The 26,692-nt window shown below is 43.1% G+C and overlaps 1 protein-coding gene across 2 annotated transcripts in view; it reads right to left on the bottom strand.

The window, feature by feature from the left end:
- Positions 1–20,425: 20,425 nt before the first annotated feature.
- MALT1 (MALT1 paracaspase) overlaps positions 20,426–26,692 on the bottom strand; it is a 29,264-nt gene continuing 22,997 nt past the window's right edge. For both annotated transcript variants that reach the window (XM_035310105.1, XM_035310104.1), the window contains exons 13-16: positions 26,452–26,601; positions 25,623–25,780; positions 24,721–24,846; positions 20,426–23,210 (exon numbers count right to left, since the gene is read on the bottom strand). In XM_035310105.1, coding sequence (XP_035165996.1) covers positions 22,749–23,210; positions 24,721–24,846; positions 25,623–25,780; positions 26,452–26,601 — 896 coding nt within the window. In that variant the 3' untranslated portion in view covers positions 20,426–22,748. The remainder of the gene's footprint in view (positions 23,211–24,720; positions 24,847–25,622; positions 25,781–26,451; positions 26,602–26,692) is intronic.

Here is a 26,692-nt window from a genome sequence, read left to right on the forward strand (position 1 = left end):
CCAACGGGGCAGCGCTGCCCGCGCGTCCCCAGCCTGCGGCTGGCGCACGGCCCGAGGCGAAGGAGCGGCCCGGCCCGGCCCGCGCTCTGCCGCCCGAGGCGCCGCCGCTCGGCCCTTGTGCCCCCCGGGCTTAGGGAGCGCGCCCTGCCCGGCCGCACGCCGCGGGCGTCCCTCGCACGCCGGCCCCGCGTCCGGCGGAGCGCGCAGCACCTGCGGGCCTCCCGCCTGCTGGCGCCGGCGAGCCATTTCTGCGCGCTCCTGCACGTAGCGGAGCAGAGCCCGCCACTCTCCTGTGCTGGTGCTGTTGCGTCTCACAGTAACAGAGATTAACACGAGTTTACGCAGCCCCTCCTGAAGACGGCCTGTGCTTTTTGGCTGCCATCTCCGTGACAAGCTGCTTTTCGTTTGCTGCAAGGCAGCTTGACGTCACTCCATTGTTGCAATTTTAAATTAAAATGATATTTGCATCAAAATGATTTTTTTCTCTTTCTGTCATTTTTACAAGTGTGCAGCATGATTCCTGGAATTTAAAGTTTCACATGTGAATCGCTTTATTGGATGATAGCAATGGCTATAAGTGCAGTGAATCAGTAACACCAATATCAAGTTTATGATATAAATTGACTTTTTATAACCTATATAAATAACTACATATCCTATTTGAAACAATGGTGTCGTATTAACACCTCTTAGAAGTCCGTTGGTAATGCAGCAAGTCACCAAGAGCTACCGCACTGCTCCTAAAGCAGCCTCTCACAGGAAGATGCCCCACCAGTAGCTCTGCTTACAAGCGTTATTGGCTGGGCTGCTCGCACCCCAGCAGGTGGGACTTCATCAGATACCAATTCTAACTTGTTTCCAGTCCTAACCAAAACCCCAGCAAATTGCTACATTACCAACTGTGGCAATTGGCGAGTCCAGCAAGTTTGTAGGATTTGAATATCATACATCGATAAGTTATATTAAAAATAAATAGAATTGTGTTCTGCACTAGTTATAATGTTCAGGAAGGGCCACAAAATTCAGCTCGCACAAGCTTAGGGCTCATTCTGCAAGTGACTTGTAGAACCAGGCTGTAATACTTATATACATATTTTTTTCTCCTGATTAACCAATAAACTGATAAAGAGGTGAAAAATACAGTCTGTTTTCTTAGACTGGTTTTCTGTGGTCTGCTTGCATAAAAGTATAAAGAAGATGGCAGCTGCTACTACTACTTTTATATTAATATCTAAAACGTTAATTGATTTCACAGTTTATACATGGCATAAAGGTCCCTGTGTGTGCTGTCTTTCAAACAGATCTACTTGTTTTCTTTCCAACCAGGTGTCTTTGACGTCTCCGTGGAAGAAAAAGTCTGTCACCCAAAATATTTAACACTCAAAATAATAAAATCAAGAGAATTTAAAGTGTTGCTTACAAGCAGTGCCAAGCTGACAGCCCTTCTCCAATGGCCTTTTTGTTCAAGCACGCAAAATAAGAGAAAACTGCAATGCAAGTGTCCCCACAGTACCATTTTGTTTTGTGAAGCTTTGGCACTTTTTTCAGCATGTTGACCATGCATCGTAGATCTGAGGGAGAGTCCCCAGCTCACCTCAAGAACATCATGCCTCTGCAGGAAAAGCTTTTTCAATTGGGTGCTGGGGGCAGTGGGTGATGTTAGGTTACTGTGGCATTTCCAGAGGTGGTACCTGGAGCCCCTCAGTCCTGCCTCTGCAGCTGGGCTGTACAGGGACGTAACCTGGGCAGTCAGAGAGGCTCGGTTCCCCACTTTGCTCAGTTCCTACCTTGAAGCTTCCACCCAAAAGTCCTTCTTCACACTGCCCTTTATCATCCTGCAATGGTGTGGTGCCATGGTCCCTCTGCGGTGGGGAAGGAAGGAGAAGGCCCCCAGCATGGCTCAGAGGAGGGAGAGGGGCTGCGAGAGCCCGCACCATCAGCGGCGAGGGGCTCTGGCTGCAGGCAGCATTGACATCCAGATTAGAGTAAGACTTGCTCTTCTGCTTCGGGTGATGAGTGCCTGGAGCAGAGGTCCCATTCTCTTCCCCCCCAGACACCATGCCACAGAATCCTTAGAACCAGTGGTGGAAGAAATTCTATTTTCTCTTGATGCTGCAGTGAAGCTCTGTGCAATAATAACTTCTCTATTATCTAACTTTGTAAAGGTTGTAGGGCTCTTGAAATCCATAACTCCAAAACCTGGTGTATTATTTCCACTTTCTGTATTGGAAGTGGTTTTAGTTTTATCAAATATAAATAGCATGAAATACAGCTTTTACACATCACAAATGTAATGGGTCCAAAGATGATTTTGCAGGTGGATTTACACAATAAAGATAAAATCAATTTGCTTTTTTTTTTTTTTTTTTAATGTCAGAATAAATGATGTTCTTTTCTTGTGCTCTCCCAGTTTTGTTTGTTGTTTTAGTCAGTAACAAAACATTTCCCTCCTGGCTAGTGAAACATTCTTACTTTAATCAAGAAGGGTAGAATGTAAATTCCATATTTTCAATCCAAATTTTCTTTTATTTCTAATAGTTCTACAACATTTGGCAAAAACATAATACTATCTATCACTTCAGTTGCTTTTTGGGGTTTTCAGCTTAAAGTTTCCTGTAGCATATTATGCCCAAGAGCACAGCAAAAAACCTACATTTCTTGTTCTATGATACATATACTTTCCTTTTGTCACTGCTTAGAATGCAATGGCACTACTTTTCATTAAGGACTATACTTAAACATTTAGTATTAAAAATATAAATGTTGCAACTAAACTTCCCTTTTTCGGATGCTCATATTACAATTCTTTACATATTTTGTGGACAAGGAATTCAATTTCCTTTACTGCTTATTAAAATAAGTGTCCTATTGTGTTTTGGACTAAAAGGTCAAGGATTGCTTCTGGGAAGATGAGATTTATTAAAAGAAAGTGATCTCATACGATGTAAGATGAAGGACTTTGGAAAGGAGAAATCTATAGCCAGGCTCAAAATGCATCTTAGCTAATGCTGACGTTAAGTAAAAATTAAAATCTAGGAGGATTTTCAATGGAAAATGCCTCTCATTCTAGTAAACAGACAATGCACAACAGACAGGCACAAACCTGCAGCCGCATCTGTAGACTCTGGCACAGGCTCCCCGGGGCAGTGGTGGCGGCACTGAGCTGCTGGAGCTCAAGGAGTGTCTGGACAGCGATCTCAGACGCAGGGTCTGGTTTTTGGGTGGTCCTGTGTAGAGCCAGCAGCTGGGCTCGATGGTCCTTGTGGGTCCCTTCTGACCTGGGATATTCTACGATTCTATGACTCTCTGGCTAGATTCTAGAACACCAGCACCATAAAAGCCAAAATTGCCAAGTGCCATGTCCAAGTCTGTCAGGTGCCATGGCACCTGGCTGCCTCGGAGGCTCCTGCACTGATGCAGGGCTGCGGCTCAGCCTCACCTCACCCTCCCTCCAGACTCCCAGAGCTACGAGGAGGAGGCCACCAGCCAGCCCCGGGGGCGACTTTGAGTCCCAATCCAGTGCCCAGGCTGCCTCGTGTCTGCTGTCCAGTTCCAGGGCTGAAGTGGGTTTTATTCACAGCAGACATGAGCAGGTTTCCTGCAAATAGATGTGCACCATAGTGTGCAGTCTCGAGCATCTTCTCAGCCAGAAAAAAGGATTTTGCTCAAAATACACACATACCTAAGAACCCCTATTGCACATATACAGTGACAAAACAAACAAAGAAACAAACAAATAAACAAACAAACAAAAAAGCAAACCGGTCATTTAAGGGTAAAACATTACATTAAAAGGGGTTGGGGTGCCTGTGTGTGGGCAGGAGCTGGGTGATCCAAGTGATTTGCCAGCAGCACAGGAGAGCACTGCAGAAGGCCAGGCCCGGGTTTTCCCAGCTATCGCCTCACAGACTCGATCCTCCACCTGTGCTAGCAGCAAATTACACAACGGGACCACATGCAAATTACAAAATGCAAGACTAATGGATTTTCCCATGAGCACTGTGGTCTTTTCCGCTTACTAACACCTTCCAAATGCTGGGCCAGAAACCCCTCAGTCAGCTTTCTCTTCAGGCATTAGCCACCTGCGTGATTAACATCCAGTATAACGAAGCTCATCAGCATAGGACATTGAAAAATGTCTGTTTTGTTCCCTTAACGTGCCATATGTATGTTTTTTTTTTCCCTCCCTTCTCCTGATATTTATTCAAGTATACGAGGATTATTTCTGAATTATTCATCATATAATATCTGATTAGACTGTGGCTGTGCTGGTTCCCACTGCTTAATGAATGAGCCATTAGCCTTTTGCAGATGGTGCTATCAACAGCTATTTGAATGCTGTATGTTCACCTGCATTTACCCAGCCCTGTGAGGAAAAGGCTGGAGCTTAACACAGGGCAAGAGAGAGTTTTACTGTAGCAGTAGTAAAGTGTCAGGTACAGCACTCCCTGGCTCGCCCTCCTGCTAACAGCATGCTCAGAGGACCTGGCCGCTGTCCTGTGGGTCTGGGCAGGCTTAGCAACGCTGGGTGTGTTCACCCCTCTGCGTCTGAGCCCTGCAGACTAAAATGCCAACATGGCTATGGCTGTTCCTACCCTGCTCTCCCACTGTCTTCATGGATGAGGATGCCACCAGCGGCTTAGCCTGGCTGTGGTTGCTGATTTTGAGCGGCTCATTATGTTCTTCCTACAACTGAAACAAAAATAAAAGCAAAAATAAAGGAGGCTTGCTGATTTGCAGCCTGCACAGCCTGTGAGCCTTTCAAGCAGCCCCAAACTTTCATTGCTGGTGCCTGCTATCTCTTGCTGGAGGAAGGACATCTGATTCATCACCACCAAAGCCTACAGAAGATGAGTCAAGGTTATACAAATTCAATTTAGCTTGTATAATAACACTACTTGCTGTACCAAAGACATCCTTTTCTGTTGCCATAAAGATCTCTGCTGAACAAAATCCTAACCACACAGCAATGAGCAGTCTGTCACCCAGACTGGAGCTGCAGCGCTTGTGCAACCTATTTGTTGGTCTTTGGGAGGTCTCAGCCCTGGCACGGCGTGCGGCAGAGGCAACGGGGCTGGTGAGGAAAGCGAACAGAAACGCATTGTCAGAAAAATGTCTTGGGCTTATCAGGATGTGTGAAAAGCCTTCCAAGAGCAGTGATGATGGACACACAAACCCTATGATGAGTTCAATAAAAAGCAGAAATAACTTTGATCAACATTTTTGATACGATATGGGGGAAGTGCATGTGCACTTATAAATAAGCTCATATTTATGATAAACAGCTAATAAAAAACAAATTCAAATAAATCCCCCAAACCCAATGTCCCAAGCCTCTTACAAGCTTTGCTCTTTTACACATCATTTTTCCTTCGGAATAATTTTAAGGAAATATTATTTTTACAAATGGTTAGGAGACATAAATCCCTTGAAATGCTGTACTGCCTGTTGAGAGCTCTGTTTAATTTATCACCCGTGGCACAAGGTTGGAAAATGATCCCTCCCTAGGAAAGACAGTTACTGTTATCACCATTTCCATTTCCTTAATCTTTCAACTCTTGCTACCTCTTCTATGAGTCTGCTACCTGACGGTACTGAATAACTTGCACACGTGGCAGCTGAGCTGGCTCCTGTGCCACGTCTCATGGGAAACACATTGTGAGCAAGCGTAACCCCGGCAATTTCAACGACACCTGCTTTGTCCTGTGTTACGGACACCAGGAGGTTACAAGGAAGACTTACAGCCTTTCTGTAGGGTCACCCTTACACCAGTGGTGAGCTCACTGTGGGGAATAATTCATGCGTCTGCACTGTGCACTGTTTAGTGTTTCTGTCACAGAGTGAGGTGGGAGCTGAAGAATGCTTGTGGAGTGCCACAGGGCAACGCCAAGCCTGGTGTGTGTGCAAACAAACAGCAAACTATATGCAGCTGAGGGGTGACACCTCAGAACTGTCATCCGACTGCTTGCTTGCTTGGGTGGCCGCTGACCAGGGCACTTCCCTTGCCCTCAGTGCTTCCTTGGATGGTGCCAGTGCCCTGGGACCCGGATGGCCTGTGGCATGGTGCAGGTGCTTGGTGCTGGTGGCTGGGGACCGGATCTCAAATCACCCTTGCAATCAGGCTTGAAAATAACCTGATGGGGGCATGCACATGCCAGCTGAGGGGATCAAAGAAAAAGACATGCCAGGGAAGTGCACAGAAATGTGCTCATCAGGTTTCAGAATGGTCTTATTCACTTATGGGATAGAAAAAACATTTCTCCAACAGCATCCCAACTTCCCAAGATGTCAGAAGAAGCCACACAATAGGTAACGGAGATTAAAAGAAGCAGAGAACCATCTGAGGTCACTAAGGACACGCTGAGCACATGGCTGCCCAGTGGTAGGAGGCTAGAATCAGGACTGCACAGATTCTGTGCCGTGCCTGGGCCAGTGCAGGGGAAAACAGCAGTGATCTCATGGCCATGGAACGAGCAGAGCTGAGTGGTGCTGAGCACGCAGGTGCTCAAGGAGAGAGCTGAGGCTGGCTGCAGGTGTTGAGCAGCCCAGCACCCCTGGAAGGATGGGGTTGTTCTTGCATCCCCCATGAGCCTGAGGCCATGGGCATGGCGTGGCCATATTCCTGCTCCACTGAACTCCTCACGGGTGCTCCCCATCCCTGCCCAAGCCTGCCAGTGCACACATGATTCTGAGCTCATGCAAGCTCAGGCCATCAGCATCCCCATGCACAGGGACGCACAGTGCACTGTGACACCCTGGCAGCGCTGCACAGCTGCCTGGCCTGCACACCAAAAACACAGGTGTGCAAGCTGCACACATACATAGACACACACATGTACGTATGCACGCTTATGTAGCGTGTCCCATGCTGCATGCTCAAAAAAAGGAACCTAAAATCTTAGGTTTGCTAGCTCTTACCACTACACCGTATGTACCCATCGCAAGGTCCTGAGCCTTCTTCCAAGGAGTTTGGTGGAGCAGAAGGACGGGCCAGGGAGCAACCCTGTCCCCAAATACTGTCCTGTTGAGGGTTTTAGAAGTCCATATCAGAGCTAAATGGTCAACTACGATTGAAAACAAGGCAAATTTGTTTTTGTAAAAACTTCCAAGGAAAATGAAAAGTCTGCAGCCATCAGCTGGAGGGACATTAAGGAAGGTTGCAGGTTTGCAGAATTAAACAACAGGAAACCAGTAGCATTAATAGCTCTTTGGCTTTCTTCCACCACCGAGAGTCCAAGGTCTGCTGCACACATTCCTCTAGCTCAAGCAACACCTGCTGTCTTAGCAGTTAACTCATTGCTGGGCTTTGGCATGACCCGCATGTGCACGCGCTGTCCTAGGTAACTTTGCCTGTATTAGCACGGTGAGAGGGAGGGAGGTTGTTCTCCGCCGGAAATGCCTGCTTCCTGCCTGCTGAGTGTTGTGCAATCCTAAAGCAGTCTGAAAAATACCCAACAACCTAAATCACCAAAAATATTGTAAAACACATCTGGGGTAGGGAAACACTTCTGCTTTCATGACATGTCACCTCATAGCATGTCACATCACTAATTTATGTGCCCAGCACTGGAAATGCCCCTCTCTCATTTGACATAAAGGGGGCAGAAGAGGCAGAGGGATCAAGGCCCATAGAAGAGGGAGGGGATGAGCCAGGAGACCCCAAACACAGACCCAGCCCAGCGGTTTCGGTACCCAGGGCAGCCCGTACTCATCACTTTATCAGCCTTCTTTGAGACAGATCAGCAGTCCCTGGTGGCTCTCCCTTCTTTGTGCAGAGTGGCAGGTGGTGAGGCCATTTCGTTTTGTTTCACACAAAAGAAAAAAACACAGGGCAGTTATCTTGCTGGAAGGGGTCCCCAGGTGACAGCACGTTCCTGTGGGATGGCGAGGGGGCTGGCTGTGCGCCCCCACCACGGCTGCCTCCCACTCGAACGAGTTGTTTTTCCATGCAGCAGGAGGGCTGAGCATTATCCATTGGTGAGGCATCCCTTGCTGTCACTGGTGACAATACTCGGTCTGACTGCACCTGCTGCAGCCCCGATTAGATTGTGTTTAAAGTCAGGCTGTTTGGGGAGATTATGAGAAGTTCGTGGGTATCAGCTCCTCCAGCATGTGCACGCATTGTCTGCAGGCCTAATCCACTGCTTCAGACCTGGAGTATCTTGCCTCTTTGTCCGTTCTCCTCTCAGAAACTGCTGCCTCAGAAGTTGCACTCCCACACAGTCGCTGCTCACCAGCACCTGCCCACAGCCCAGGGCTTCGTTGTGCCTGGGGCCTGGTGGTGCTGCTGCTGTCCCAGCATTGCCTCCTCATCCCCCTCCAAGGTCCCGGTCCCCACAGCAGGACCTCCTTTACACAGCTTCTGAGTGTAATCGAAGTTTGCAGAAACACTCCCTACACAGCACAGCCTTACTAGCCCCATACTGGAAGTTTGCATCCTCTCACAGAGGAAGAAGAAGCCGGCAGCTCGCCATGCGGCAGGGAGCGCAGGCCGGGGCTGCAGCGCGGCTCTGCAGAAGAACGTTGACACCTGGTGGCTGGCGCAGCCAACTGCTCAGGTGGGCAGCGGGGGCCCTGGGGGCCACTCCCAGGCTGCGCCAAAGGAGCATGAGCAATGGAACAAAATAATTACCGAAAATACCAAAGCTTTACTGGCATTAACCGTGTGTTATCCTGTGTGTTCATGTGCGAGAGAGGGACAACAGAAACAGAGCTTCTGTCAGTGAGTCTTTATGGAGCTGTCCTCAGCCTCTGCAGGCATGCTGTGTTCAACAAGTATGCATGCAGATTGAGCCTTAGGCATCAAGAAACCCACATCTAGGAGTGAATAGCTAATGACTAAAATATTGCTGTAGGCTTCCTTCATGACAAAAAGTATCATTTGTTCCTATTGAGCTACTGTGCTACATTTTCCATAAATAATCTTACCTGCAGTGTTCCTACATCGACTGAAAACCAGCCAGTCTCACGGGCAACAAACTGCATTAGCTAACTGAAGTCCTGATCCTGAGCCCAACCTCACAGGCTGGCCAAGTTCATGCAATTTAATCAGCTTCACTTTCAGCACAGGGTGGCTGCAATGGTCCCCGGGAGGGCAAAACACATGGATCGTAGTAGCACGTTAAAAGCAAAGAAAAGAGTTATACGACTCCTTTGTCCTGTTAGGAATCCATGTGTACCCTCATCCACCTAGGGACATTGTGAAATTTCAGGATCTGTTTGTAGAAAATCCCTCTGACATGAGAAAGGATTTGAACTTGTTCTTTCACTTGTACCACACATTCCTCCTCCTTCAAAGACTCTGAGACAAACTTAACTTGCTTCATCAACAGGTGCCCAGGCTGAAGGCTGTTGAATTCCGAAGACAGACAGAGAATGGCCAGTAGTGGAAATAGACTCAGTGAAGGGCATTGCTAATGAAGGAATTAGAGCTCAAATGGGGAGGTAGAACATGAGCTTCCCAGGATCCCATCACCCTAGATGAGTCCTGCACCTCTGTGTTCAGGTTACATGTGTGCAGGAGCACCCGTGCCACGAGACAGACTGTTGTGGGCCTCCTGGATGCCATCTACAGGGCCTAAGGTGGAAGAGTAGGAGATTCCCCTCAATGTCCCTGGCAAAATGGCCAGCAAGAGCTGATGCCAGGTCAGAGCAACCTCTCCAAAAAAGGGGATGAGCCTTGCAGCTATACGCATGGCAGCGGATGGAGTCTCCTCTGGCACATTGCACAGAGCAATGACTTTGAGCCTGGCTGATGCTTCGAGGGGAGTATGAAGGCAAAAAGTAACTTGCTGAAATTGTACTGAAAATTAAACAGCCGAATAAAAAATTGCTATGAAAACACACAGACTGTGAGATGGTCTATTGAGTTCCTACCCTGAAGGTTCAACTGTCTGTCAGGCTTGCAGCACTCACCCTCACCCCCTAAAGTGGGGACAGAAACCATCCATGAGAGGCTTTGGAGGCGGGGGGCTGTCAGGCAGAGCATGGCCGGGGTCCATGCCGGGGGTTCACCCACGCCAGGTGCTGCCTGCGCCCACAGGCGCCGACCCTCTAGCCCCACAGCCAGTGGGCAGAAGCAGGGCTGGTGGCAGGGTTTGTTATGAACCTCTTGTCATTTTGGAAGAGCAAATAAACTCACCACCCTGCCCTTACCCTTTTGTCCACTAAAGATTAGTAGAAATTATTCTGTTAGTGAGCTATTGACTTGTGATAATAATAGAAGGGTAAAGAGCAAAACCTGATTTAAACTCTGCTTAGGCTGTCGCACTGACAAGACAAGTGCAAATGCCTCGATATAATCTTCGCAAACAGAGAAATTGGTTTGACCCATTCTGAAAGCCTCTCTCTGCCATCCTTTTATGGGAACAATACAAATAATTATACAGGCCTGGTATGCAAGAAATAGCTTGGTTTCAGATAAGGGAAAAATTTACATTTTGCACTACATGAATACAAATAATAATTCAGGTAGCAAAGACAACTGCTCAGCATCATCACTCTGCTCACGACATTTTTTATTACTTCTCTTCTTAGAGTTGTCCAAAAATGTCCATCTTACATAATTAAAATCAATTCCAGCTTGTGATATATCAAAATTCTAATTATACCTTTTAAACCTTATAAATACCATTGTTTGAACATCTTCAAATCTAGGAGGCAGATGGAGTTTAACAGGAAATATTACATCAACAGATGCCACTACTTAGTTATCTTTGTTCAGTCTAGGAATAAGTTGAAGGGTAAGGCATGGAAATGTTTTCTTATAGGGCCACCATTTGCTAATTTGAGAAGTTGCTATCACTGATGACTCAGTATCATTTGTGTTTGTAAAAAGTATTACTAAAATAATTCTCAAGATGGTTATTATTATATATTAACTTTATCATAGCAATTGATTAACACCAAGATGACTGCTGTAAGAAAGTATTGCAATAAGAAAAACTGATGAGTCTAAAAGGAAAATAACTTTGAGCAGAATTAATTGAGAAAGGGCACTTATTTCTCATGGGGATCTTCAGAAAACAAACTTTTTTATTTTTTAATTTTTATTTTTTTATTTTTTATTTTTATTTCTATCATATTCTGTTAGGAAAGGAAAATTTAGAACTTCCAGCCTGAGCTTTCAGGAGGGAATCCAAACACATATTTGATTTTGAGCTGGCAGACAGATAATGAAGTAGCTTTAAATCATCACATTTGCATTCCATTGCACTCTGTGTACGTCAAGTACGTGCACCAGTCTTCCTGTCTTCAGGAATTCAGTTCAAAGAACAAAAGGAAAGAAAAAGAGAAGCTCTGATAGTCTCAAGAGCTTTTTTTTTTTTTTTTTTTTTTTTTTTTTTTTTTTTTTCCCAAAAAAAAACTTTTGAGTGGGGAATGTTACTAAAGCTGACAGTCCTCTGCAAAGCTTTGGCTTCAGTGAATCTGTATTTTAGGGAGTCAGAGAAAGGGAGAAAGGGCTGACTGGAAAAAAAAAAAACAAACAAACAAAAAAAACCCAACCCTCCAATTCACCATATAATGCTTGTATTTGGGAAACAGGGAGGGTTTCCTGGAGGAGGAAAAAAAGCTTGGAATTTTAACTTATTTTCAGCTTTAAAACATCCATTTCAAAATAAACATTTGCTTTTTCTTGGCAGACTTGTTTGTGATAACTTAAGAAGCCACCTCCGCAGATCTCTTCTTTGGAAGAACGATGGTTTATAGAAGTCTGTGCTGATTGCATGATGCACCTGGTAGAATTATTTCATTTCAGTACAGTGCAGAGTCTAAATAAGTGAATGTGACATTTTCTTCTGATTTCATTGCCAAGGGCAACAGGTGTGGCAGGACACAGCCCTGGCCTCATGTTGGGCAGGCGAGCTTCTGACAGGACTCTGCCCACACCAGCAGCCGTATGCATGTGTCTGCTCACCCACTACAGAGCGCGGGGCTGCACCAGTTAACCAGCTGTAAATTCAGTCCAGTAAAATATCATATGCTTGCAGGGACACAGCACTATGTGTTCTATGAAAAGGTCCTGTTGCAACTGCACACAACAAAAGCAGCTCCTGCCTCAGAGGGCTCCAACGTTACACAGGCCAGCTGGTCCTGGCACCCCAAGGCCCTGCCTGGCATTCTGAGACAGCACCGCATCCACAGACCTCTGCTCCATGGCACTTAGCAGAGCTGGAAAGAGAATTTTTGCTTTCAGTGTACAATTAGAATATCAGAATATTTTCACAATTGAAATTATTCCCCTATGAAACAAATTGTATTGCGTGATCCAAATCTGGGGACCAGAATCTGCTAGAGCAGTTTTGCAACACAGCGAAGCCAAGAGCGCTATCTTAAGGTAACATGTAGCAGCGTTTAACTTATCTACCACACAAGGTATCTGCATCTATTTGCATTTTAAGTTGTAGGAATATTTAGATGCCAAATACTCTTAAGAATGGTGGGATATTAAATTATACATTCCTATACATATATACATATAATTTTGGAACCAGCAGAGTAACCAGTTTCAACTTCAGTAAAAGAGTCTGTCTTGTTTATTGGTATGGCTTAGGGAAGTGTTTTAATAGTAATAACTTTCTCACATGAGAGCTAAAATAAAAAGGCTGTATGCTAAGTAGAAATTGCACTCTATAAGTATCTTTTATTATTATTATTATTATTTTCTAACCCAGAGAATGACTGGCTTCACAAACAGCTGCAAAGTTGAAGGGAAGCCAAAAAAAACCAGAAATTCAGCAGAGAAACATCAGTCAAAACTAGAGGCCAAGTTTAGAAGACCACCAGGGAAAGGAAACTCACAGATCCAGACAAATTGCATAGCTTAATTTACTATAGATTTTATGCTTCTAAAGATCTGAGCTGAATATATTGAAATCAGAAGCACCAAACACCTGATTATCTATTCTCTTTGTGTGAGGCAGCGTTATGGTTGAGAGAGGATCTAAGGAATAAGGTCCAAATGAGCTGGGACCCCGGCCAGCCATCCATGGCCCAAAGGTTAGCGACTGTACCTGCTTCAACCATGCACTCCCCTTACACAGGGCTAAGGGACTGAAGGAAGACCTCAAGCACAACAAACTTCTTCAGCCTAAGCTTACGCAGCCAAGTCCCATGGGAAAATTAGAGTTCTGAATCATGTTTACTGTCATTCGTTGTGAAAATAAATGGCAACACAGAGTTTAATAAACACTAAACCTTAAACAAACTAGGAAGTTTTGTAACTATCCAATAGTTGCAGAGCAGTGTAGATACAATCTTCTCCTCCAGATCAGCCCTAGAGCAGGGGGCTGTGCTGCCAGGCATCCATGCTTACACCAGGACAGAGGATGACGTACACGCTCCCAGGCAGGAATCTGAATGTAGTCCCTGCAGTGCAAGCCCAATGTGTTGGGTTCACAGAATCTTGGCTGGAGAAATAATGTCAAAAGGAACTTGGAAACACGCAGGGTAACCAGATCCACTGGGGCTTCTCAAAAGGAACTGTGCTGGTTCTTGCTAAAACCAAAAAATGCAGGCAGCAGTGACAGGCCTGAGTGCACAGATTTGGGTTCTGTAAAAGGATATCGACTCCAAATCACTTTGTCTCATTGGGTACAAGGGCTCATGACTCAATTAGCTCTGTGCACTTGAATGAGCACTTATTTCACTCATGTTCTTCTGTAATTTATGCAATTCTGCAGGCATTTTTCTCCCACTGCATTTGACAAAAGCTAGAGCCTTGCAAGTGTGTGAGTTACAGCACTTGTAATTTTTGTGCTTCTGAAGTCCTGTAGCACATGGACAGCATTTACAGAGGGGAACCGCTGAGTACCTGTTTCCCCACCATTCCTGCAGGTCTCTTTTGGAGAGGCACAGTGCAGCCACGGCGACAGGCCATCGGAGAGGTCGAGGGGGCAGCTGGCACAGCTCTGCTTTCCTTGCAGGCTTTATGCCAGCTCTGATTTCCTTGCAGCTATGCCAGTTTATGCAGGGCTACAGAAACAGATTTTTCTCTCTTTTCTGTACCTCATACAGTACAAAATATTTTTAGCATGGGTTTCACTGACATTAACTACTTCAGTTGGGCTCCCCCTTGTCTCATCTGACCCCAAAGGGACAAGCAGCAGTCCTCGGAAAAGAAAAGCCAAACAAAGTATATTGCTCTATTAAATTAAGAAAAAAAAATTAAAAAAAAAAAAATCATCGAGCTACATCTCTTAGCATCCATCCAAGAATAGCAAATAGACTGCTAACATGTTACTACACAAAACCAAAAACACCTGATCAGTTTAGCTGAAAGGACGACAGAATTTCTTGATTTCTGAACTGTAAGGAAGGCATACAGAGAGATTACAGATGTTAAGTGACTTACTTATTGCAAGCATGACGGCAAACGCACCATCATGATAAGGTTAAAGGATCCTCCCTGCCTAATCAAACACCACCTTAATGACTCCACCAGCTGTAGTCAAGGATCAAGTCTTGTTATCTGGCAATTAATGCTGTTGAGTTTAAAATACAATTTTAAGCATCTCCTAATACGATATATGCCCTACCGGAATGAATGGAAGGGTACATATATCGCACATTAATGTTGTCTTCTCCCTGACTGAACTCTGGCAATTGCCTGTCAGAGCCTCGATTAAAATTTTACTAAATATTTGTTAAAATTACTTAGGGTGGAACACTGTCCAATTATTTGGCTTTTAGGGAAAAATTAATGTGCTTCCAGGAATCACAGCCTGTATCAGTGCCAGTCTGTAATAAAATCAATGTTTCCAGTGGCTTTCACATGTTATTCTGCAGCTCACACACTAATCTGGGATGGCATCAGGCATACACACCTAGTCCTTCTCTTCCAAGACTTACATGTCTCTAACCTTTTCAGCAGGGTTAGTAGCATTCATACCTTTAATGGCATTCATCAGTTTTGATTCCTTCTGAGCAGTTTGTGTCAATAAGTAAAGTTTGGTTTAAAATATCTGGGAGACTATAAAAAGGATTTCTTTTCAATTTACCAGTTCAACACAGATTTCTTGTGGTTTCAGTATTGCTGTCAGGACAAGCAGTGCCTCAAAGAGAGCAGTAAATAACTTTGTAATTCGACCATTGTAGCATTTATTTATTTATTTATTTATTTTATGCCAGTTCCCTTGCCTGAAAAACTTTCAGTACAGCGCTGTGGCAGTTTTTCTTTTCCTTCAGGTATTTGACAAAGCCAACGTTGCAGCTCTGCATTGCCAAAGAGAAGGAATTCTCTTTACCTCACCTCTGCACAATATCGATTTTTCCCAGGAGGGGCACTATCACACAACCTTTACGCAGGTTACTTGTATCACAGAAGTTCCTATTTTTATTTATTTTTTTTCTAGAGAGCATCACTGACAAAAGCATTTGCAAGCAGCACTCTCAGCAGTATTACTGCCAAGACATTAACAGCATGTGGTTGAATGTGGCCCAGATTCCACTTCAAAGATGTACCTGACTCCAGATGCATAAATCTGCTTTGTTATGCGCATGATACATACCACACAGAGAGGAACACAAGTACACATTGTAATCTATTATGTGGTAGGACAACAGGAGGGGCCAGGCTGCCATCAGCACGTCCAGGAGCTGTTCCAGACCATGCACACACCTGAACTGGGAACACTTGTTGCACAGCCACAGTTCTCAACCTGAGCTGTACAGATCCATACCTACTTTTAAGGACTCTGTAGAAGATCTGCCAGGAATCTTGCACTCCTTATACGACACCTTACCTCCCTGCAAGACTTTAGGGGAAAGTAATTGTGTAAGAGCTTGTTTGGCTGACAGTGTACATCAGGGCACGCGGCGTACATACAAGAAATACTGATTCATGTTTCCTAGATATGCTGGCAAAAATACAATTTCATCTTCCTGTAAGTGTAAGAAACACACTGCGGCAACAATCTCAAAAGAACAACGTGAACTGTAACACTAAGTTGTACCACAGACGTACAGTGCAATGACTGTGCGTTTTTAACACCCTCTCAGAGTATGGCACAGATTATGCCGCATTCACAGCAAAATCCAGTGCTATGGATTTAGAAACAGAGCAAGCAAATGGCCTGCTCCCGTACATCTCATCAGAGGAAAGTGTTTTAACACCAGAGGGGGATGCTGCGTTACAACCAGAATCATGCCAGAGGACAGTATGACAGAAATTAGCAGGGGGGCTTCCACTGTAGTGTACAGTCAGTCCTACCTCTGTTTTAAACCCACTCCACCTTTAACCAGCAAATTACCAATGTGATTGCAATGTAGTGTGCAAACAGATGCAGTACTGTACCTGCTAGGCCAGGTAAATGGCTTGCCATGAAGCACAGTTATTTTCTGTTTAAAATGAGCCCATTATTTCCATTACAACCAGAGCTGATAATCTAATGGATATTCCAAATAAAATGATTTCTTCTTTGCAGCTGCAGTGTTGGAACAGTCTGCAGTGTATGCAGAATCTGCATATCACCAAGACAGGCATAAAGCAAAACCCACAAACCTTTGAGAATCAGCAAGTCAACATCTTATGGTTACTTTGCACTTCCTTGAAAGACAGCAATGGTTCTGAGAGGACAAAAAGCACAAAACATATTTGGTACTTTATATGACATTCTCAAAACAGTTCTTAAAAATTACTGGACCAATCCCCCAGTCAGTCCTGCGAGGCAGGTATCACGGATACTGCTGGCATTAAACAGAAGAGAAGGGAAAGGAGAACAGCAAAGACAGGCATTAAGACAGGAAATGCACAGAGAATAATCCAGTTTAAATATCTAGAGTGCTGAAAAATAGCATGTTTAGAGAGGAGTTCACCTGAGCAGTGTTAGCCCCCCAGAAGTTAGGCAGATAGGCACCTCTAGCCTGCCTGCTCATAATCAATAGGAGGCGCCTGCCTCTGCAGTACAAGGCGTGCTGCCCTACAACGCACACTCAATATGCATCTATTACAGGATGGCAGGGCAGAATGCAAGAAAGTAGAGCTGCCTGACATTTATAGAGGTGAAATAAGTTCTAACCATCAAGTTACGTGATTATAGAGCCTACGAACCATATCTGAGCTGTTTTAACCTCTGTCCTTCTGTATAGTGAAATCACTTGCACAACAGGTTGAAGACTGTTCATTCCAATTCCGATTGACCCCAAAAAATGAAAGCAGAGTGCTGCCAAAATGGATTTCTTTTTAAAAAAATAAAGATGAGGAAGTTCTAGTCACTTCCTCCTGCACTTGCTGTAGCACTTTGAGTGATGAAAGTACATGTGGAGGCTGGTTGATGTGGGAACACACAGCCCACGTGAACCACATGCTCATGCTCATCGTGCATGCCAGCAGAAATGATGGGACACAGCATTTCTAATTAGCTTTTAAAATAAGCCTGGTATGACTAAATTGCTGCAGTGGTACTTTAGAAGTTTAGTAACTGCTTAATCTCCATAACATTAAGGTGTTCTTATTACTCCATTCCTAGAGAATTGCAATTACTAAACTAAAAAAAAAAAAAAAAAAAAAAAAGACGCCTCCAAACTCTCCTCCCACACCTGGTGCCCTAAAACCTATCTCTAATTCATAGCCTTGGATGTCAAAAGGTAACATTCCATAGTCAATAGATCTTACTCTGAATTAAGATTCTCTGCAAGGAGGCAGTAATAATGAAAAGTATTATACTTAGGAAGTCAGGAATGTACGTCAAGACGAACATAGCCCTGAGGATTAATGGATGACAGAGCTGCCAAAGCTACTAGTTGGCTGACACAGAATGGGGAAAAAGAGTTGATGCATGAACAAAAGCAATATCTACAGAGACAGAGAAACTGCCTTGAAAACTGCTGGTGAGGAGCTACATGGTGCAGATGGTCTTCTGCGGCCAATGAGACGATTTAAGGACACGCAAGGTAAAAAGTTGTTTTACTGAGGTGGTAACTTGAAGAGAGTTATGTAGATATGTAGATAGAGAAGGCAAATTCAGTCATACCATTTCTGTGGAAGGTCAAGATAGTTCTCCATTTCAATATGAAGAGTGCCTTGATTAGACTACAACAGGCAGCGGCTTCAGCAGTTCAAAAGGTGGCCCTGTTCAAACACCTTCTGCCATTAAAGCAGTTGCCTTTTGAGAGAAATAACTGTCTCATCCCAGGCAAAGAGAACATGAAAAATTCCATTAGGTCAACACTCTATGTGATGTAAACTGAGGATAAAATTCTACCCACTGTATTCAGCTACTTCCTTCCCATAGTCTCAACATCAGGTATGAAGTTAACTGGTTTCCCTGGGCTCTGGTATCAAGTGGTGCCATCCAGAAACACCAGCTGATGACCTCTGCCACCAGAAGGCTTCAGATCTCAGCTGTGCCAAAATGAGCTCCCAGCATTACTTCAGTCAGTACTTCTGACCCGGAGCAACCTGGGTTCCAAAGGGTATTCTGCTCATCTGGCGCCGTCACGATGTAACCGCTGCTCTGACAGTCTCACTGCGTGCGATAAATGGGTAAAAGTACCCTAGGAGAGGTTTATGCGGAAGCATAAAACCCTTCCTACTAAACCTATCAACAGCATCACAAGTTCAGAGTGCTATTCAGAAACACTTTAGAAATCTTCCATCCTACAGACCTCATACAAAGTGGAGAAAAGAGAAAACAGACTGACAGAGAAAGATGCTCATACAGGACGGTACAAAATATCTTACTGCTTGTGCGGTGTGGATCTCCTCTGGCGATTTGCCACCACACAGCAACACACAAAAGGCTGCTTAACCAAGGGCAGCGGCAGGTGGTGCAGCGTTACATCCCAGCTCTGCCTTCTGGGCTCACAGAGGGGCACAGCCAGCATAGTAGGCAAAGGCCAAGGACATGAAATTCGGAATGCCAAACCAAATGAATCCCAAGCCATCACTGTTGGAGAGCTCTGTAGAAGCCTCTCATGTTCCCTTACTTCCAACACTTGCTAAAAACAGGATCGCTCTCTGAAGTTCAGTGCTGCATTAACAATATCTTCTTGCATTCATATAAGCCTCTCAGCGCAGAGTGGGAAGGGAACTGAAAAAGAGCATTGGCTTTTCTGAAGGTGTGAACTTCTCCTTTGCCAGACAAACCTGATCTTATTTAGAGTACCTTAAAGTCTGTCTTCCAAACCTATTCAACTCTGAAAAAAATAAACCAACACTAGTAAGTCACACAAAAATCTATAGATAAAGCAGCTGGCAAACTAAGTCAGCCTAGCAGATAATTCAAGACAAAAATAAGTATTATCCTCACACAATCACCCTTCAGGAAAAAAAGCAAGGCAGTTAGCTCAGACAGGGCATCACAACCAGAGACAGTTTTAACAAATGCCTAGGTAGGTTTAGTATCTATTTTAATCCTACTGACTTCACTGCGATTTAAACGTTGGCTCATTTATGCATGCTTAACTTTTAAAGTGCTTTGCTGGGTAGGGGCCAAAAGGAAAGACATGCCTCTTACAGCTCGTCCGTAAGCAGTGGAATGTTTCACCCTTAACACCAATGATCAGAACAGTTAAATCAGGTCCAAAAGGCAGCAATACATCGAGAAAATGAGTTTCCATCACCACTTCCTTTTGAAGTAGGGCTCAGACAATAAAGATCTTCCCCACAGACCCTACTGTCGCAGGTCCTTCGTCAAACAACGTGCAGAGGTCTCCGCCGAACCTCTACAATCTCGTGACCTTCTCTTTACCACGTTCACACACAGTTACGTTTCAAGCATCTTAGGTATTGATCTCCAAAGGTTAATTGGTTCCTATTGTAAGTTGGCAAAGCCTCTACCATCAGGCCACGTACTAAACTTGGGAACTACTCCACGTATAGAACAGCTCTGCAGGAGCAGGCAGCCCCAGGAGGCTGGCCGGCTGTGCCAGCACCGCGCGGGCAGATGCCCATTGCCAGCTTTAAGCCGTGCCCTGAGACAGCTCCTCAGGGCCAGCACTGCCGCTCCCGGCAGCCCGTCCCGTGTCACCAAGGTCGGAGCACACCTGCAAACGAGCACACAAATACAGCCAGTGAGTCCTTTGCCTTCTAGACAGCTTTTAAGGTTTAAAAATGACTTTATCTACATTTCTCAGGAAAATGGACAAAATATTACTGAAACTAGTTGGGATGTCTCTGAGGTGATGGAAAAGTATCACCTCAGCTTAGCCAGCAGGCAGGCTGAGATAGCAGAAGCTAGAAAGCATAGTAACGTGCAAAAAAAGTTCTTCTACTACTAAGTGCATAGTTTGAGAAACCTGTACAGGACCAGGGTGCAGGTGTACTCAACTTGAGTTGAAGCTCACAAATCAGATTTGCCCTTCTTGTCAATAAAAAGAAACTTTTTCTACAAAATGCATTTTTAATGGAATTTTGTTAACATTTTTTGTTGTTTTTAAATTGGAAGAAGTAGGATAATACAGCATCTACATATGCACAGATACATCTTGTGGACAACAGTTTATTTCAAGAATAAGAAATAAAATAAGTTTTCATAGTAATTAGAAAATTGTGACAACGTATTGACTAAATATTACAGTACCGGAACATTTCTCAAGCTATACTTTCAGTTTACAAGTCAATTACACAGGATAATTAACACACAGGTACATCTCAATCCTCAATAAATAGGTCACTATTTAATACCCTCCAAAAGAGACATCAGAAACTCAAGCTCACTTGCAGATTACCTCGAGCATGGCTGTCATTTTGGAAATAACTACATTAATTTCCACGTACATATATCCACTTTTCAGCACAAATGAATTTGAAGATCAGATCTAGTTAGCAATGCTGTTAATACTCCAAGCGGAGACGTGTTAGGAGCAAGCAGAGCCCTCCCTCAGCATCCAGCCAACACGCCAGAGGATCGCACCAGAAGGCACCGTTCTCAGCTGAGGATTTAAGCTGGTTTGTCCATCACATCAATGAGAACACAATTTTCAACTTTTTTGTTTTGCTACCTACTTAATTTTTCTAAAGTATTATTTCATGATGAGGGTCCTAATTAAAGCAATACTGCTTACCAGTGTTATCAAGGTAGGAGAGACTACTGCCTGTATCTAAAACCTTTCTTTAACGATAATTACCTCACACCCTCATATTTTCATGCTTTCGAAGTATGAAGTATTTTAAAAACCTAAAAAAACAACCATATCAAAACCTTTTAAAAAACAACAACAACCACCTTTTAAAAATACCAATTTTCTCAGAGTCTTTAACCTTTTTATTTGAAAGAATATGAATTCATCTGGCCCAGAAAACATTTGAGTAGTTCTTTGGTTGTTTGTTCTTTTAAAATCACCACAAGAAAAACAACGGCTGATATCCAGAAACACCATTCCTCTACTTCAGCCTGAAGAACCTCAAAGTTTTCACTCATCTTTTCCATTCACTTTCAGCCTTCAGCACATCTTGCTGCAGGACTACCTATACAATACTTCGTTTACGACAAACAGGTACTTTTCTCCCTCACATTTCCATTTAGTGTTCTTCTAGAACAGAAAAAGACCGCATTTCCAGCGACTAGCTCAGTAAAAATTTTGTGTGTGATAAGAGACAAAAATTATCCTGAGAACAATCCACCACAGTAAGAATCTGACTTTGCTCCCTCTGATTATTTGTAAGTTAGTACTCTCTCTCTCAAAGTGATGCTAGTTTATTAGCTCAGTTCCTCTTCCCATCCTCACCTTTTCCTTTCCTGGCACAGCTCAGCATCTGTCAATTTCTGCCAAACACTGGCAGAAGCGTACATGCAAAATGCCCTAAATGCTGATTATTAACTAGATCCAAAGGAAAGGAATGTCAATGATTGATCCTAATACATACATGAGGAATAAAAGAAACTGGAGTCTTCAAGGAGACATTCTTAACACTGCATATTAAAACACCACACCTTCACTTCTGTAAAAGCTCCCCCTTGGTTGAGTTCGTTGACTTCAGGTGTCATCTTATATACTCAACAGCAGGTTGTTACAACATACTAACACATAAAACTTTATTCTAATGCAGTATGTAGAAAGAAATCCCTGGATACAAGACAACTGAAAGGTGGAAGAGAGAAAAATATTATTTATCATTTGGGGGCAGCTAATGGATTTTTTAAAATCACATTAAATCACGGGGAACATGGAAATTCATTTTCCTGGTTAAAAGTCTGTCAACGTTTTTCCCACTAACAGCTATGCATTTTTTTATTTTTTATTTTTGGTACAGGATGAGCAGCTCCTCTTTAAAAAACAGAGTATTTATGAAGCATACATTTACAGTAAATCTTGTAACTCCAGAAGGTACTGGAGGAGAAGCAGCTGGGAAGTTCCAAGGCTCTACCATCAAGAGAAACTCTGACATGATAACCAGGATTATATGTATTCTGCATCTGAAATAGGAAGTTTCCTGCCAGAGATGCATGGTTGCCCATGTTCATTAGTTGCCTGACAGCCAGATCCTGGAATATGAAACTTGAGTTTTGTTTGTTTGTTTGTTTGTTTTTTTCCTCTCATGTATCAAGCTTCTAATGGTAGGACAAAAACCAAAAATCATGCCTTTTCATTCCTGTATCTATCAGTCCAGTTTGGTTTCCTTAGATCTGAGAAGTTTTCCCTGAGAGCAATATGAACCAACACACATCATATCCTCATTATCCAATACCACCTCCAGATTCTCCAGTCCCTTGGGCTCAAAGTCCCCCAAATCCGGAAGATGGATAGGCAGTGTGGAAAGTCTCCTATCCAAAGATGGTATCTGGTCTGTTCTGAAGACATCACAGCTACTGCTGCTTAGAGAACCTGAGGCTGTCAGAAAGGAGGAATTCCAGTTCAACAGTATCATCTGTAGTCTCTACTGGCACATTACTTTTTTGTGCAGGGGATGGGTAATTCTGTACTTCATGTCTTGAAGCTAATATTCTTGAAGTCCCATTGCAAGAACATGCCTCCGGTTGTCTAATGCTGTCTGAGCAAGTACGGTTTCCGTGGTAAACGCCTGGGCAGGAACTTGGTTGGCATTGACTAGGGAAGTAGTATTTAGTTGCCACTGGACTTGATTCTACTTGATTATGAAAAGGATTATTAGTCACACAACAGGTCTGGAGACAGTTATTTTTGAATCCATGATGGAGACCTAATTTAGCAATAAGGGGCTTCCCAACATTAACTTCCTTTTTTTCATCCATTGTATCTTCTATTCCTGGATATTCATAGTGCAAGCAAACCGTGAAGATCAAGTGTTCCTACAAAACCGAACAGAAGGGGGAAAAAATAGACTTCTCTAAATATGCCAAATAGGAAACGTTTCAAGAAGCATAATCTACTAACAGAGGAGACCAATCTATTTTAGGAGCTAAAGCCACATATTAGTCAAGACTTAACCACATTAGCTATGTGCATGCTGCTTGAAATGTGGAGGTTCTCAACTGATGTGTTAATATTCTTAAGAACTCTGTGGGACTGCAAAAAGGAATCTACTCATCATAAAGTTTTTCCTGCAAACTCTGCTTCCATCTATGGAAACTATCAGATATATTCAGAGGCCTCTTACCCTAATACACTTTTTTAAGTCTTTTTAAGACTATTTGCCCCATTTTCCTCTTTGACCCACATGAAAGACACTAGCTGCTTCTATTACACACATCATTCTCATAGTTCTTTGGACTAATTGCCATATTATGGAGTCATATTTCATGCTAATTCAGGGATCAGTTTCCCTCTACTGCTTCAAATTCCACTTAAAACTTAGGTAAACCAGATCAGATGTCCCTGTACATGAGATGCAAACAGGATTTCTCAATTATAACCAGGTTTATATGTATTCTGCATCTGAAATAAGAAGTTTCCTACCAGATACGCATGGTTGCTCGTGTTCATTAGTTGCCTGATGGCAATTAATCTGGATGCCCAAGATATGTTGCAGGCCAGAAAGTTTTATTTTCTGTTGCTGCAGGGAAACATGACAACAAAAAACCTCCCCTGTTGCCCACTCCCCCGAACATTTTAGAGGACAGAGTAAAATTAAACTTTGTCCCCTTTACTGGCTAAGGATACCTCAGAACTTTACTGAAGGACTCCTCATCTGCTTAGTACTTGCTCACCTGATAGTCTTTATTTCTAGAAGCATTGTTATTACAACACCTGTCAAAAGCATTTAAGACAAGATACCTAGCCATGTCCAGATGAGATATTCATAACACAGATACAAAAGATAAACTTAACAGTGCCATAGTATGCTGAAGTGAGAACCTTTCAAAAACCTCATCCAAGAACACAACTTGGAATGGAAATATGTAACGTTTTTAATCTCCTTCTAGTAACTGTAAGATGCAGCTGTTTCAGGTCACACTCTTACTGTACTTACAAGGCATAGGAAGGCATATTTCTATGCCTATTTCATATATACAAGGCATACTTCTACAACATGCACAAGATGATGTTCACAAAAATAATCATCTTGTCAAAGGTCAGTACAAGCCTAGAAAATACAAAGTGCCTTGCACAATGGCATTGGGATTGCATATGCATTGATTCTCTGGCTTTTATTTTACAGCTAAAGAACTAGTCACTAAGTGTTGCTATTAGTCATTTTCCCTTCTAAGTAACTGGGATTTAAATCTGATATGTTGCGTATGTCTCCAGAACCTGTTACCCACCATGCAAACAATACACAGCCAACTCAATAGAACTGCAAAGCAACATGATTAATCTATGCTATCTGAAAAAAACTTGTGAGGAACAATTTATATTAACCCTTAGTTTTTGCAGTGAACTTAGCCTGGTGTAGAGGCAGTGTTTGGGAAGGTCCTTTGATACTAAATAGCTTCCAGTTTCCTCGGGAGTTCCTTTATTGGCCTCTTTAGGATCCACATCCAGGTCCTATTGCAAGAAAGAAATGAGAACTCAACTGAAGGTACAGAAGTCGTAGATCATAAAACAATTAGGAGCATTTACTTTTATAAAGTCAGCGTTTGCTTCTTCTTAAAAGGAAAGAAAACACTCATCTTGGATTATTTGCAAAAGCTGCTGAAACCACTATTAGTCACAGGCAGAAGAGGTTATTTGTTTAGGTTACCCTCTTCTGCTGACGATTCCTTTGAAATCTGCTGAAGTACAGTACCATAACAGCAATTCTGTGGGCTAAAAGACACGTCTTTATGCACATTAACTGAAATAATTTCTTCACAAAGCATCAAAAGTGGCCTGTTTATTAAACATAAGAAAAGGTTTCCTGCACCTAAGGAACTTTCAGTTTTACTCTTACCCTTCACCTTACTGCACTGAGCTGAGTAACATCAGTGGAACCAGAAAGATCACCCAGGTGTAAAGAAAACACTAAATTCTAAGAAACCCTGTACTGCAAGGTAGACATGCCGTAGGCCCAAAAAGGAGCTACTGACATTTAATTCATTTAATTAAATATAACTACCTAATATTATAATGACAATAAAAATGCAACTTTGAAAAAGATGACCACATATAAAAATACATAAAAATGTGTCATTGTGTATGTACAGAAACAGTCATGTAAGCACCTGGTTTCAATATTTTAGATTCACTTTATTACAAAAGGTGCAGTTTGACATGGACAGACCTGACACTTTTCAACTTCAGTGGAGGGAGATCACACCGAGACACCTACGGGAAGCACTTACAAGTGCGAAGTCTGTAACGTAGGCTCTGCAAACTACTATTTCAGGTGGCTTCTTTACTATTCGTGTGTAGATTATCATGACATTGGAAAACTCGGCTGCAAACCCCAACTGAATCTGAACACCACATTTGAATTCGAGATACATACTTTCTGGAAGCTCTGCAAGTAAATAACACATCATTACATTCTAAATAAAAATATGTATTTTCTATTATTACTTGGGAATATTAAAAACCTTTAGAAGATACAGACCTTTTCCTTGTGTACTCGCTCTACCTATCGCTTACATAGTCTTGCAGAAGCAACTTTTAGAAGCTAACCTGGCAGCAATATTGTTTGCAAGATGCAGTATCAGAAGGTAACTAACAATGCCATAGAGCTGACTTTTCAACTGCTTTCCAATCTTCCAGTTCCAAGGTTTCTTTCCAATCACCATGCAACTAGCAAGGCAACATCTAATGCTACTAATATATAGAATACTGACCCAATAATATGTTTACGTACCTGTAATCAAATCAGTAAGGTTAATACAGTATCCTATATTCAAGAGACACAGAGATAGCTTTATAATAAACTTTGAACATGACAGCACAAAAAACTTCAGGTTCACGACACAAAAATTTCTAACATCTGAACACACTAATGAAAATCAAGATATGAACTTGAATTTCTTCAATTTCTATTCAGAATTATGGCTTATGGACTAGAGATTACAAAGGATGTACATCCTCTTATTTTTGAGGGAACTATTTTAGTTCTAGTCACGTAACATCCTAATACGATACTCCCACCATTAAAGTAGTATCGCCTAAGGGTAGATCATACCATACCATGAGCTTTAGCCCACTGTAGGTTCCGTGCCATAGACTCTGCAGAAGATATGGTTTGTTGAATGGGATCAGTTAATGCCCTCTTCTCAGATAAACTGCTGCGGATCTCCAAAGCTTGCTTGCCTTTGGTAAGGTGACATTTGCCCATATCTAAAAACAAGATGCATAGTTTCTCTCAAGATCATCGCTGCTGAAATTCTAAATAACTTGACTACACCATTGCTACCTTGTATAGCTGCTA

This window comes from Oxyura jamaicensis, chromosome Z (genome assembly GCF_011077185.1).
Source record: "Oxyura jamaicensis isolate SHBP4307 breed ruddy duck chromosome Z, BPBGC_Ojam_1.0, whole genome shotgun sequence".
Taxonomy (NCBI): Eukaryota; Metazoa; Chordata; class Aves; order Anseriformes; family Anatidae; genus Oxyura; species Oxyura jamaicensis.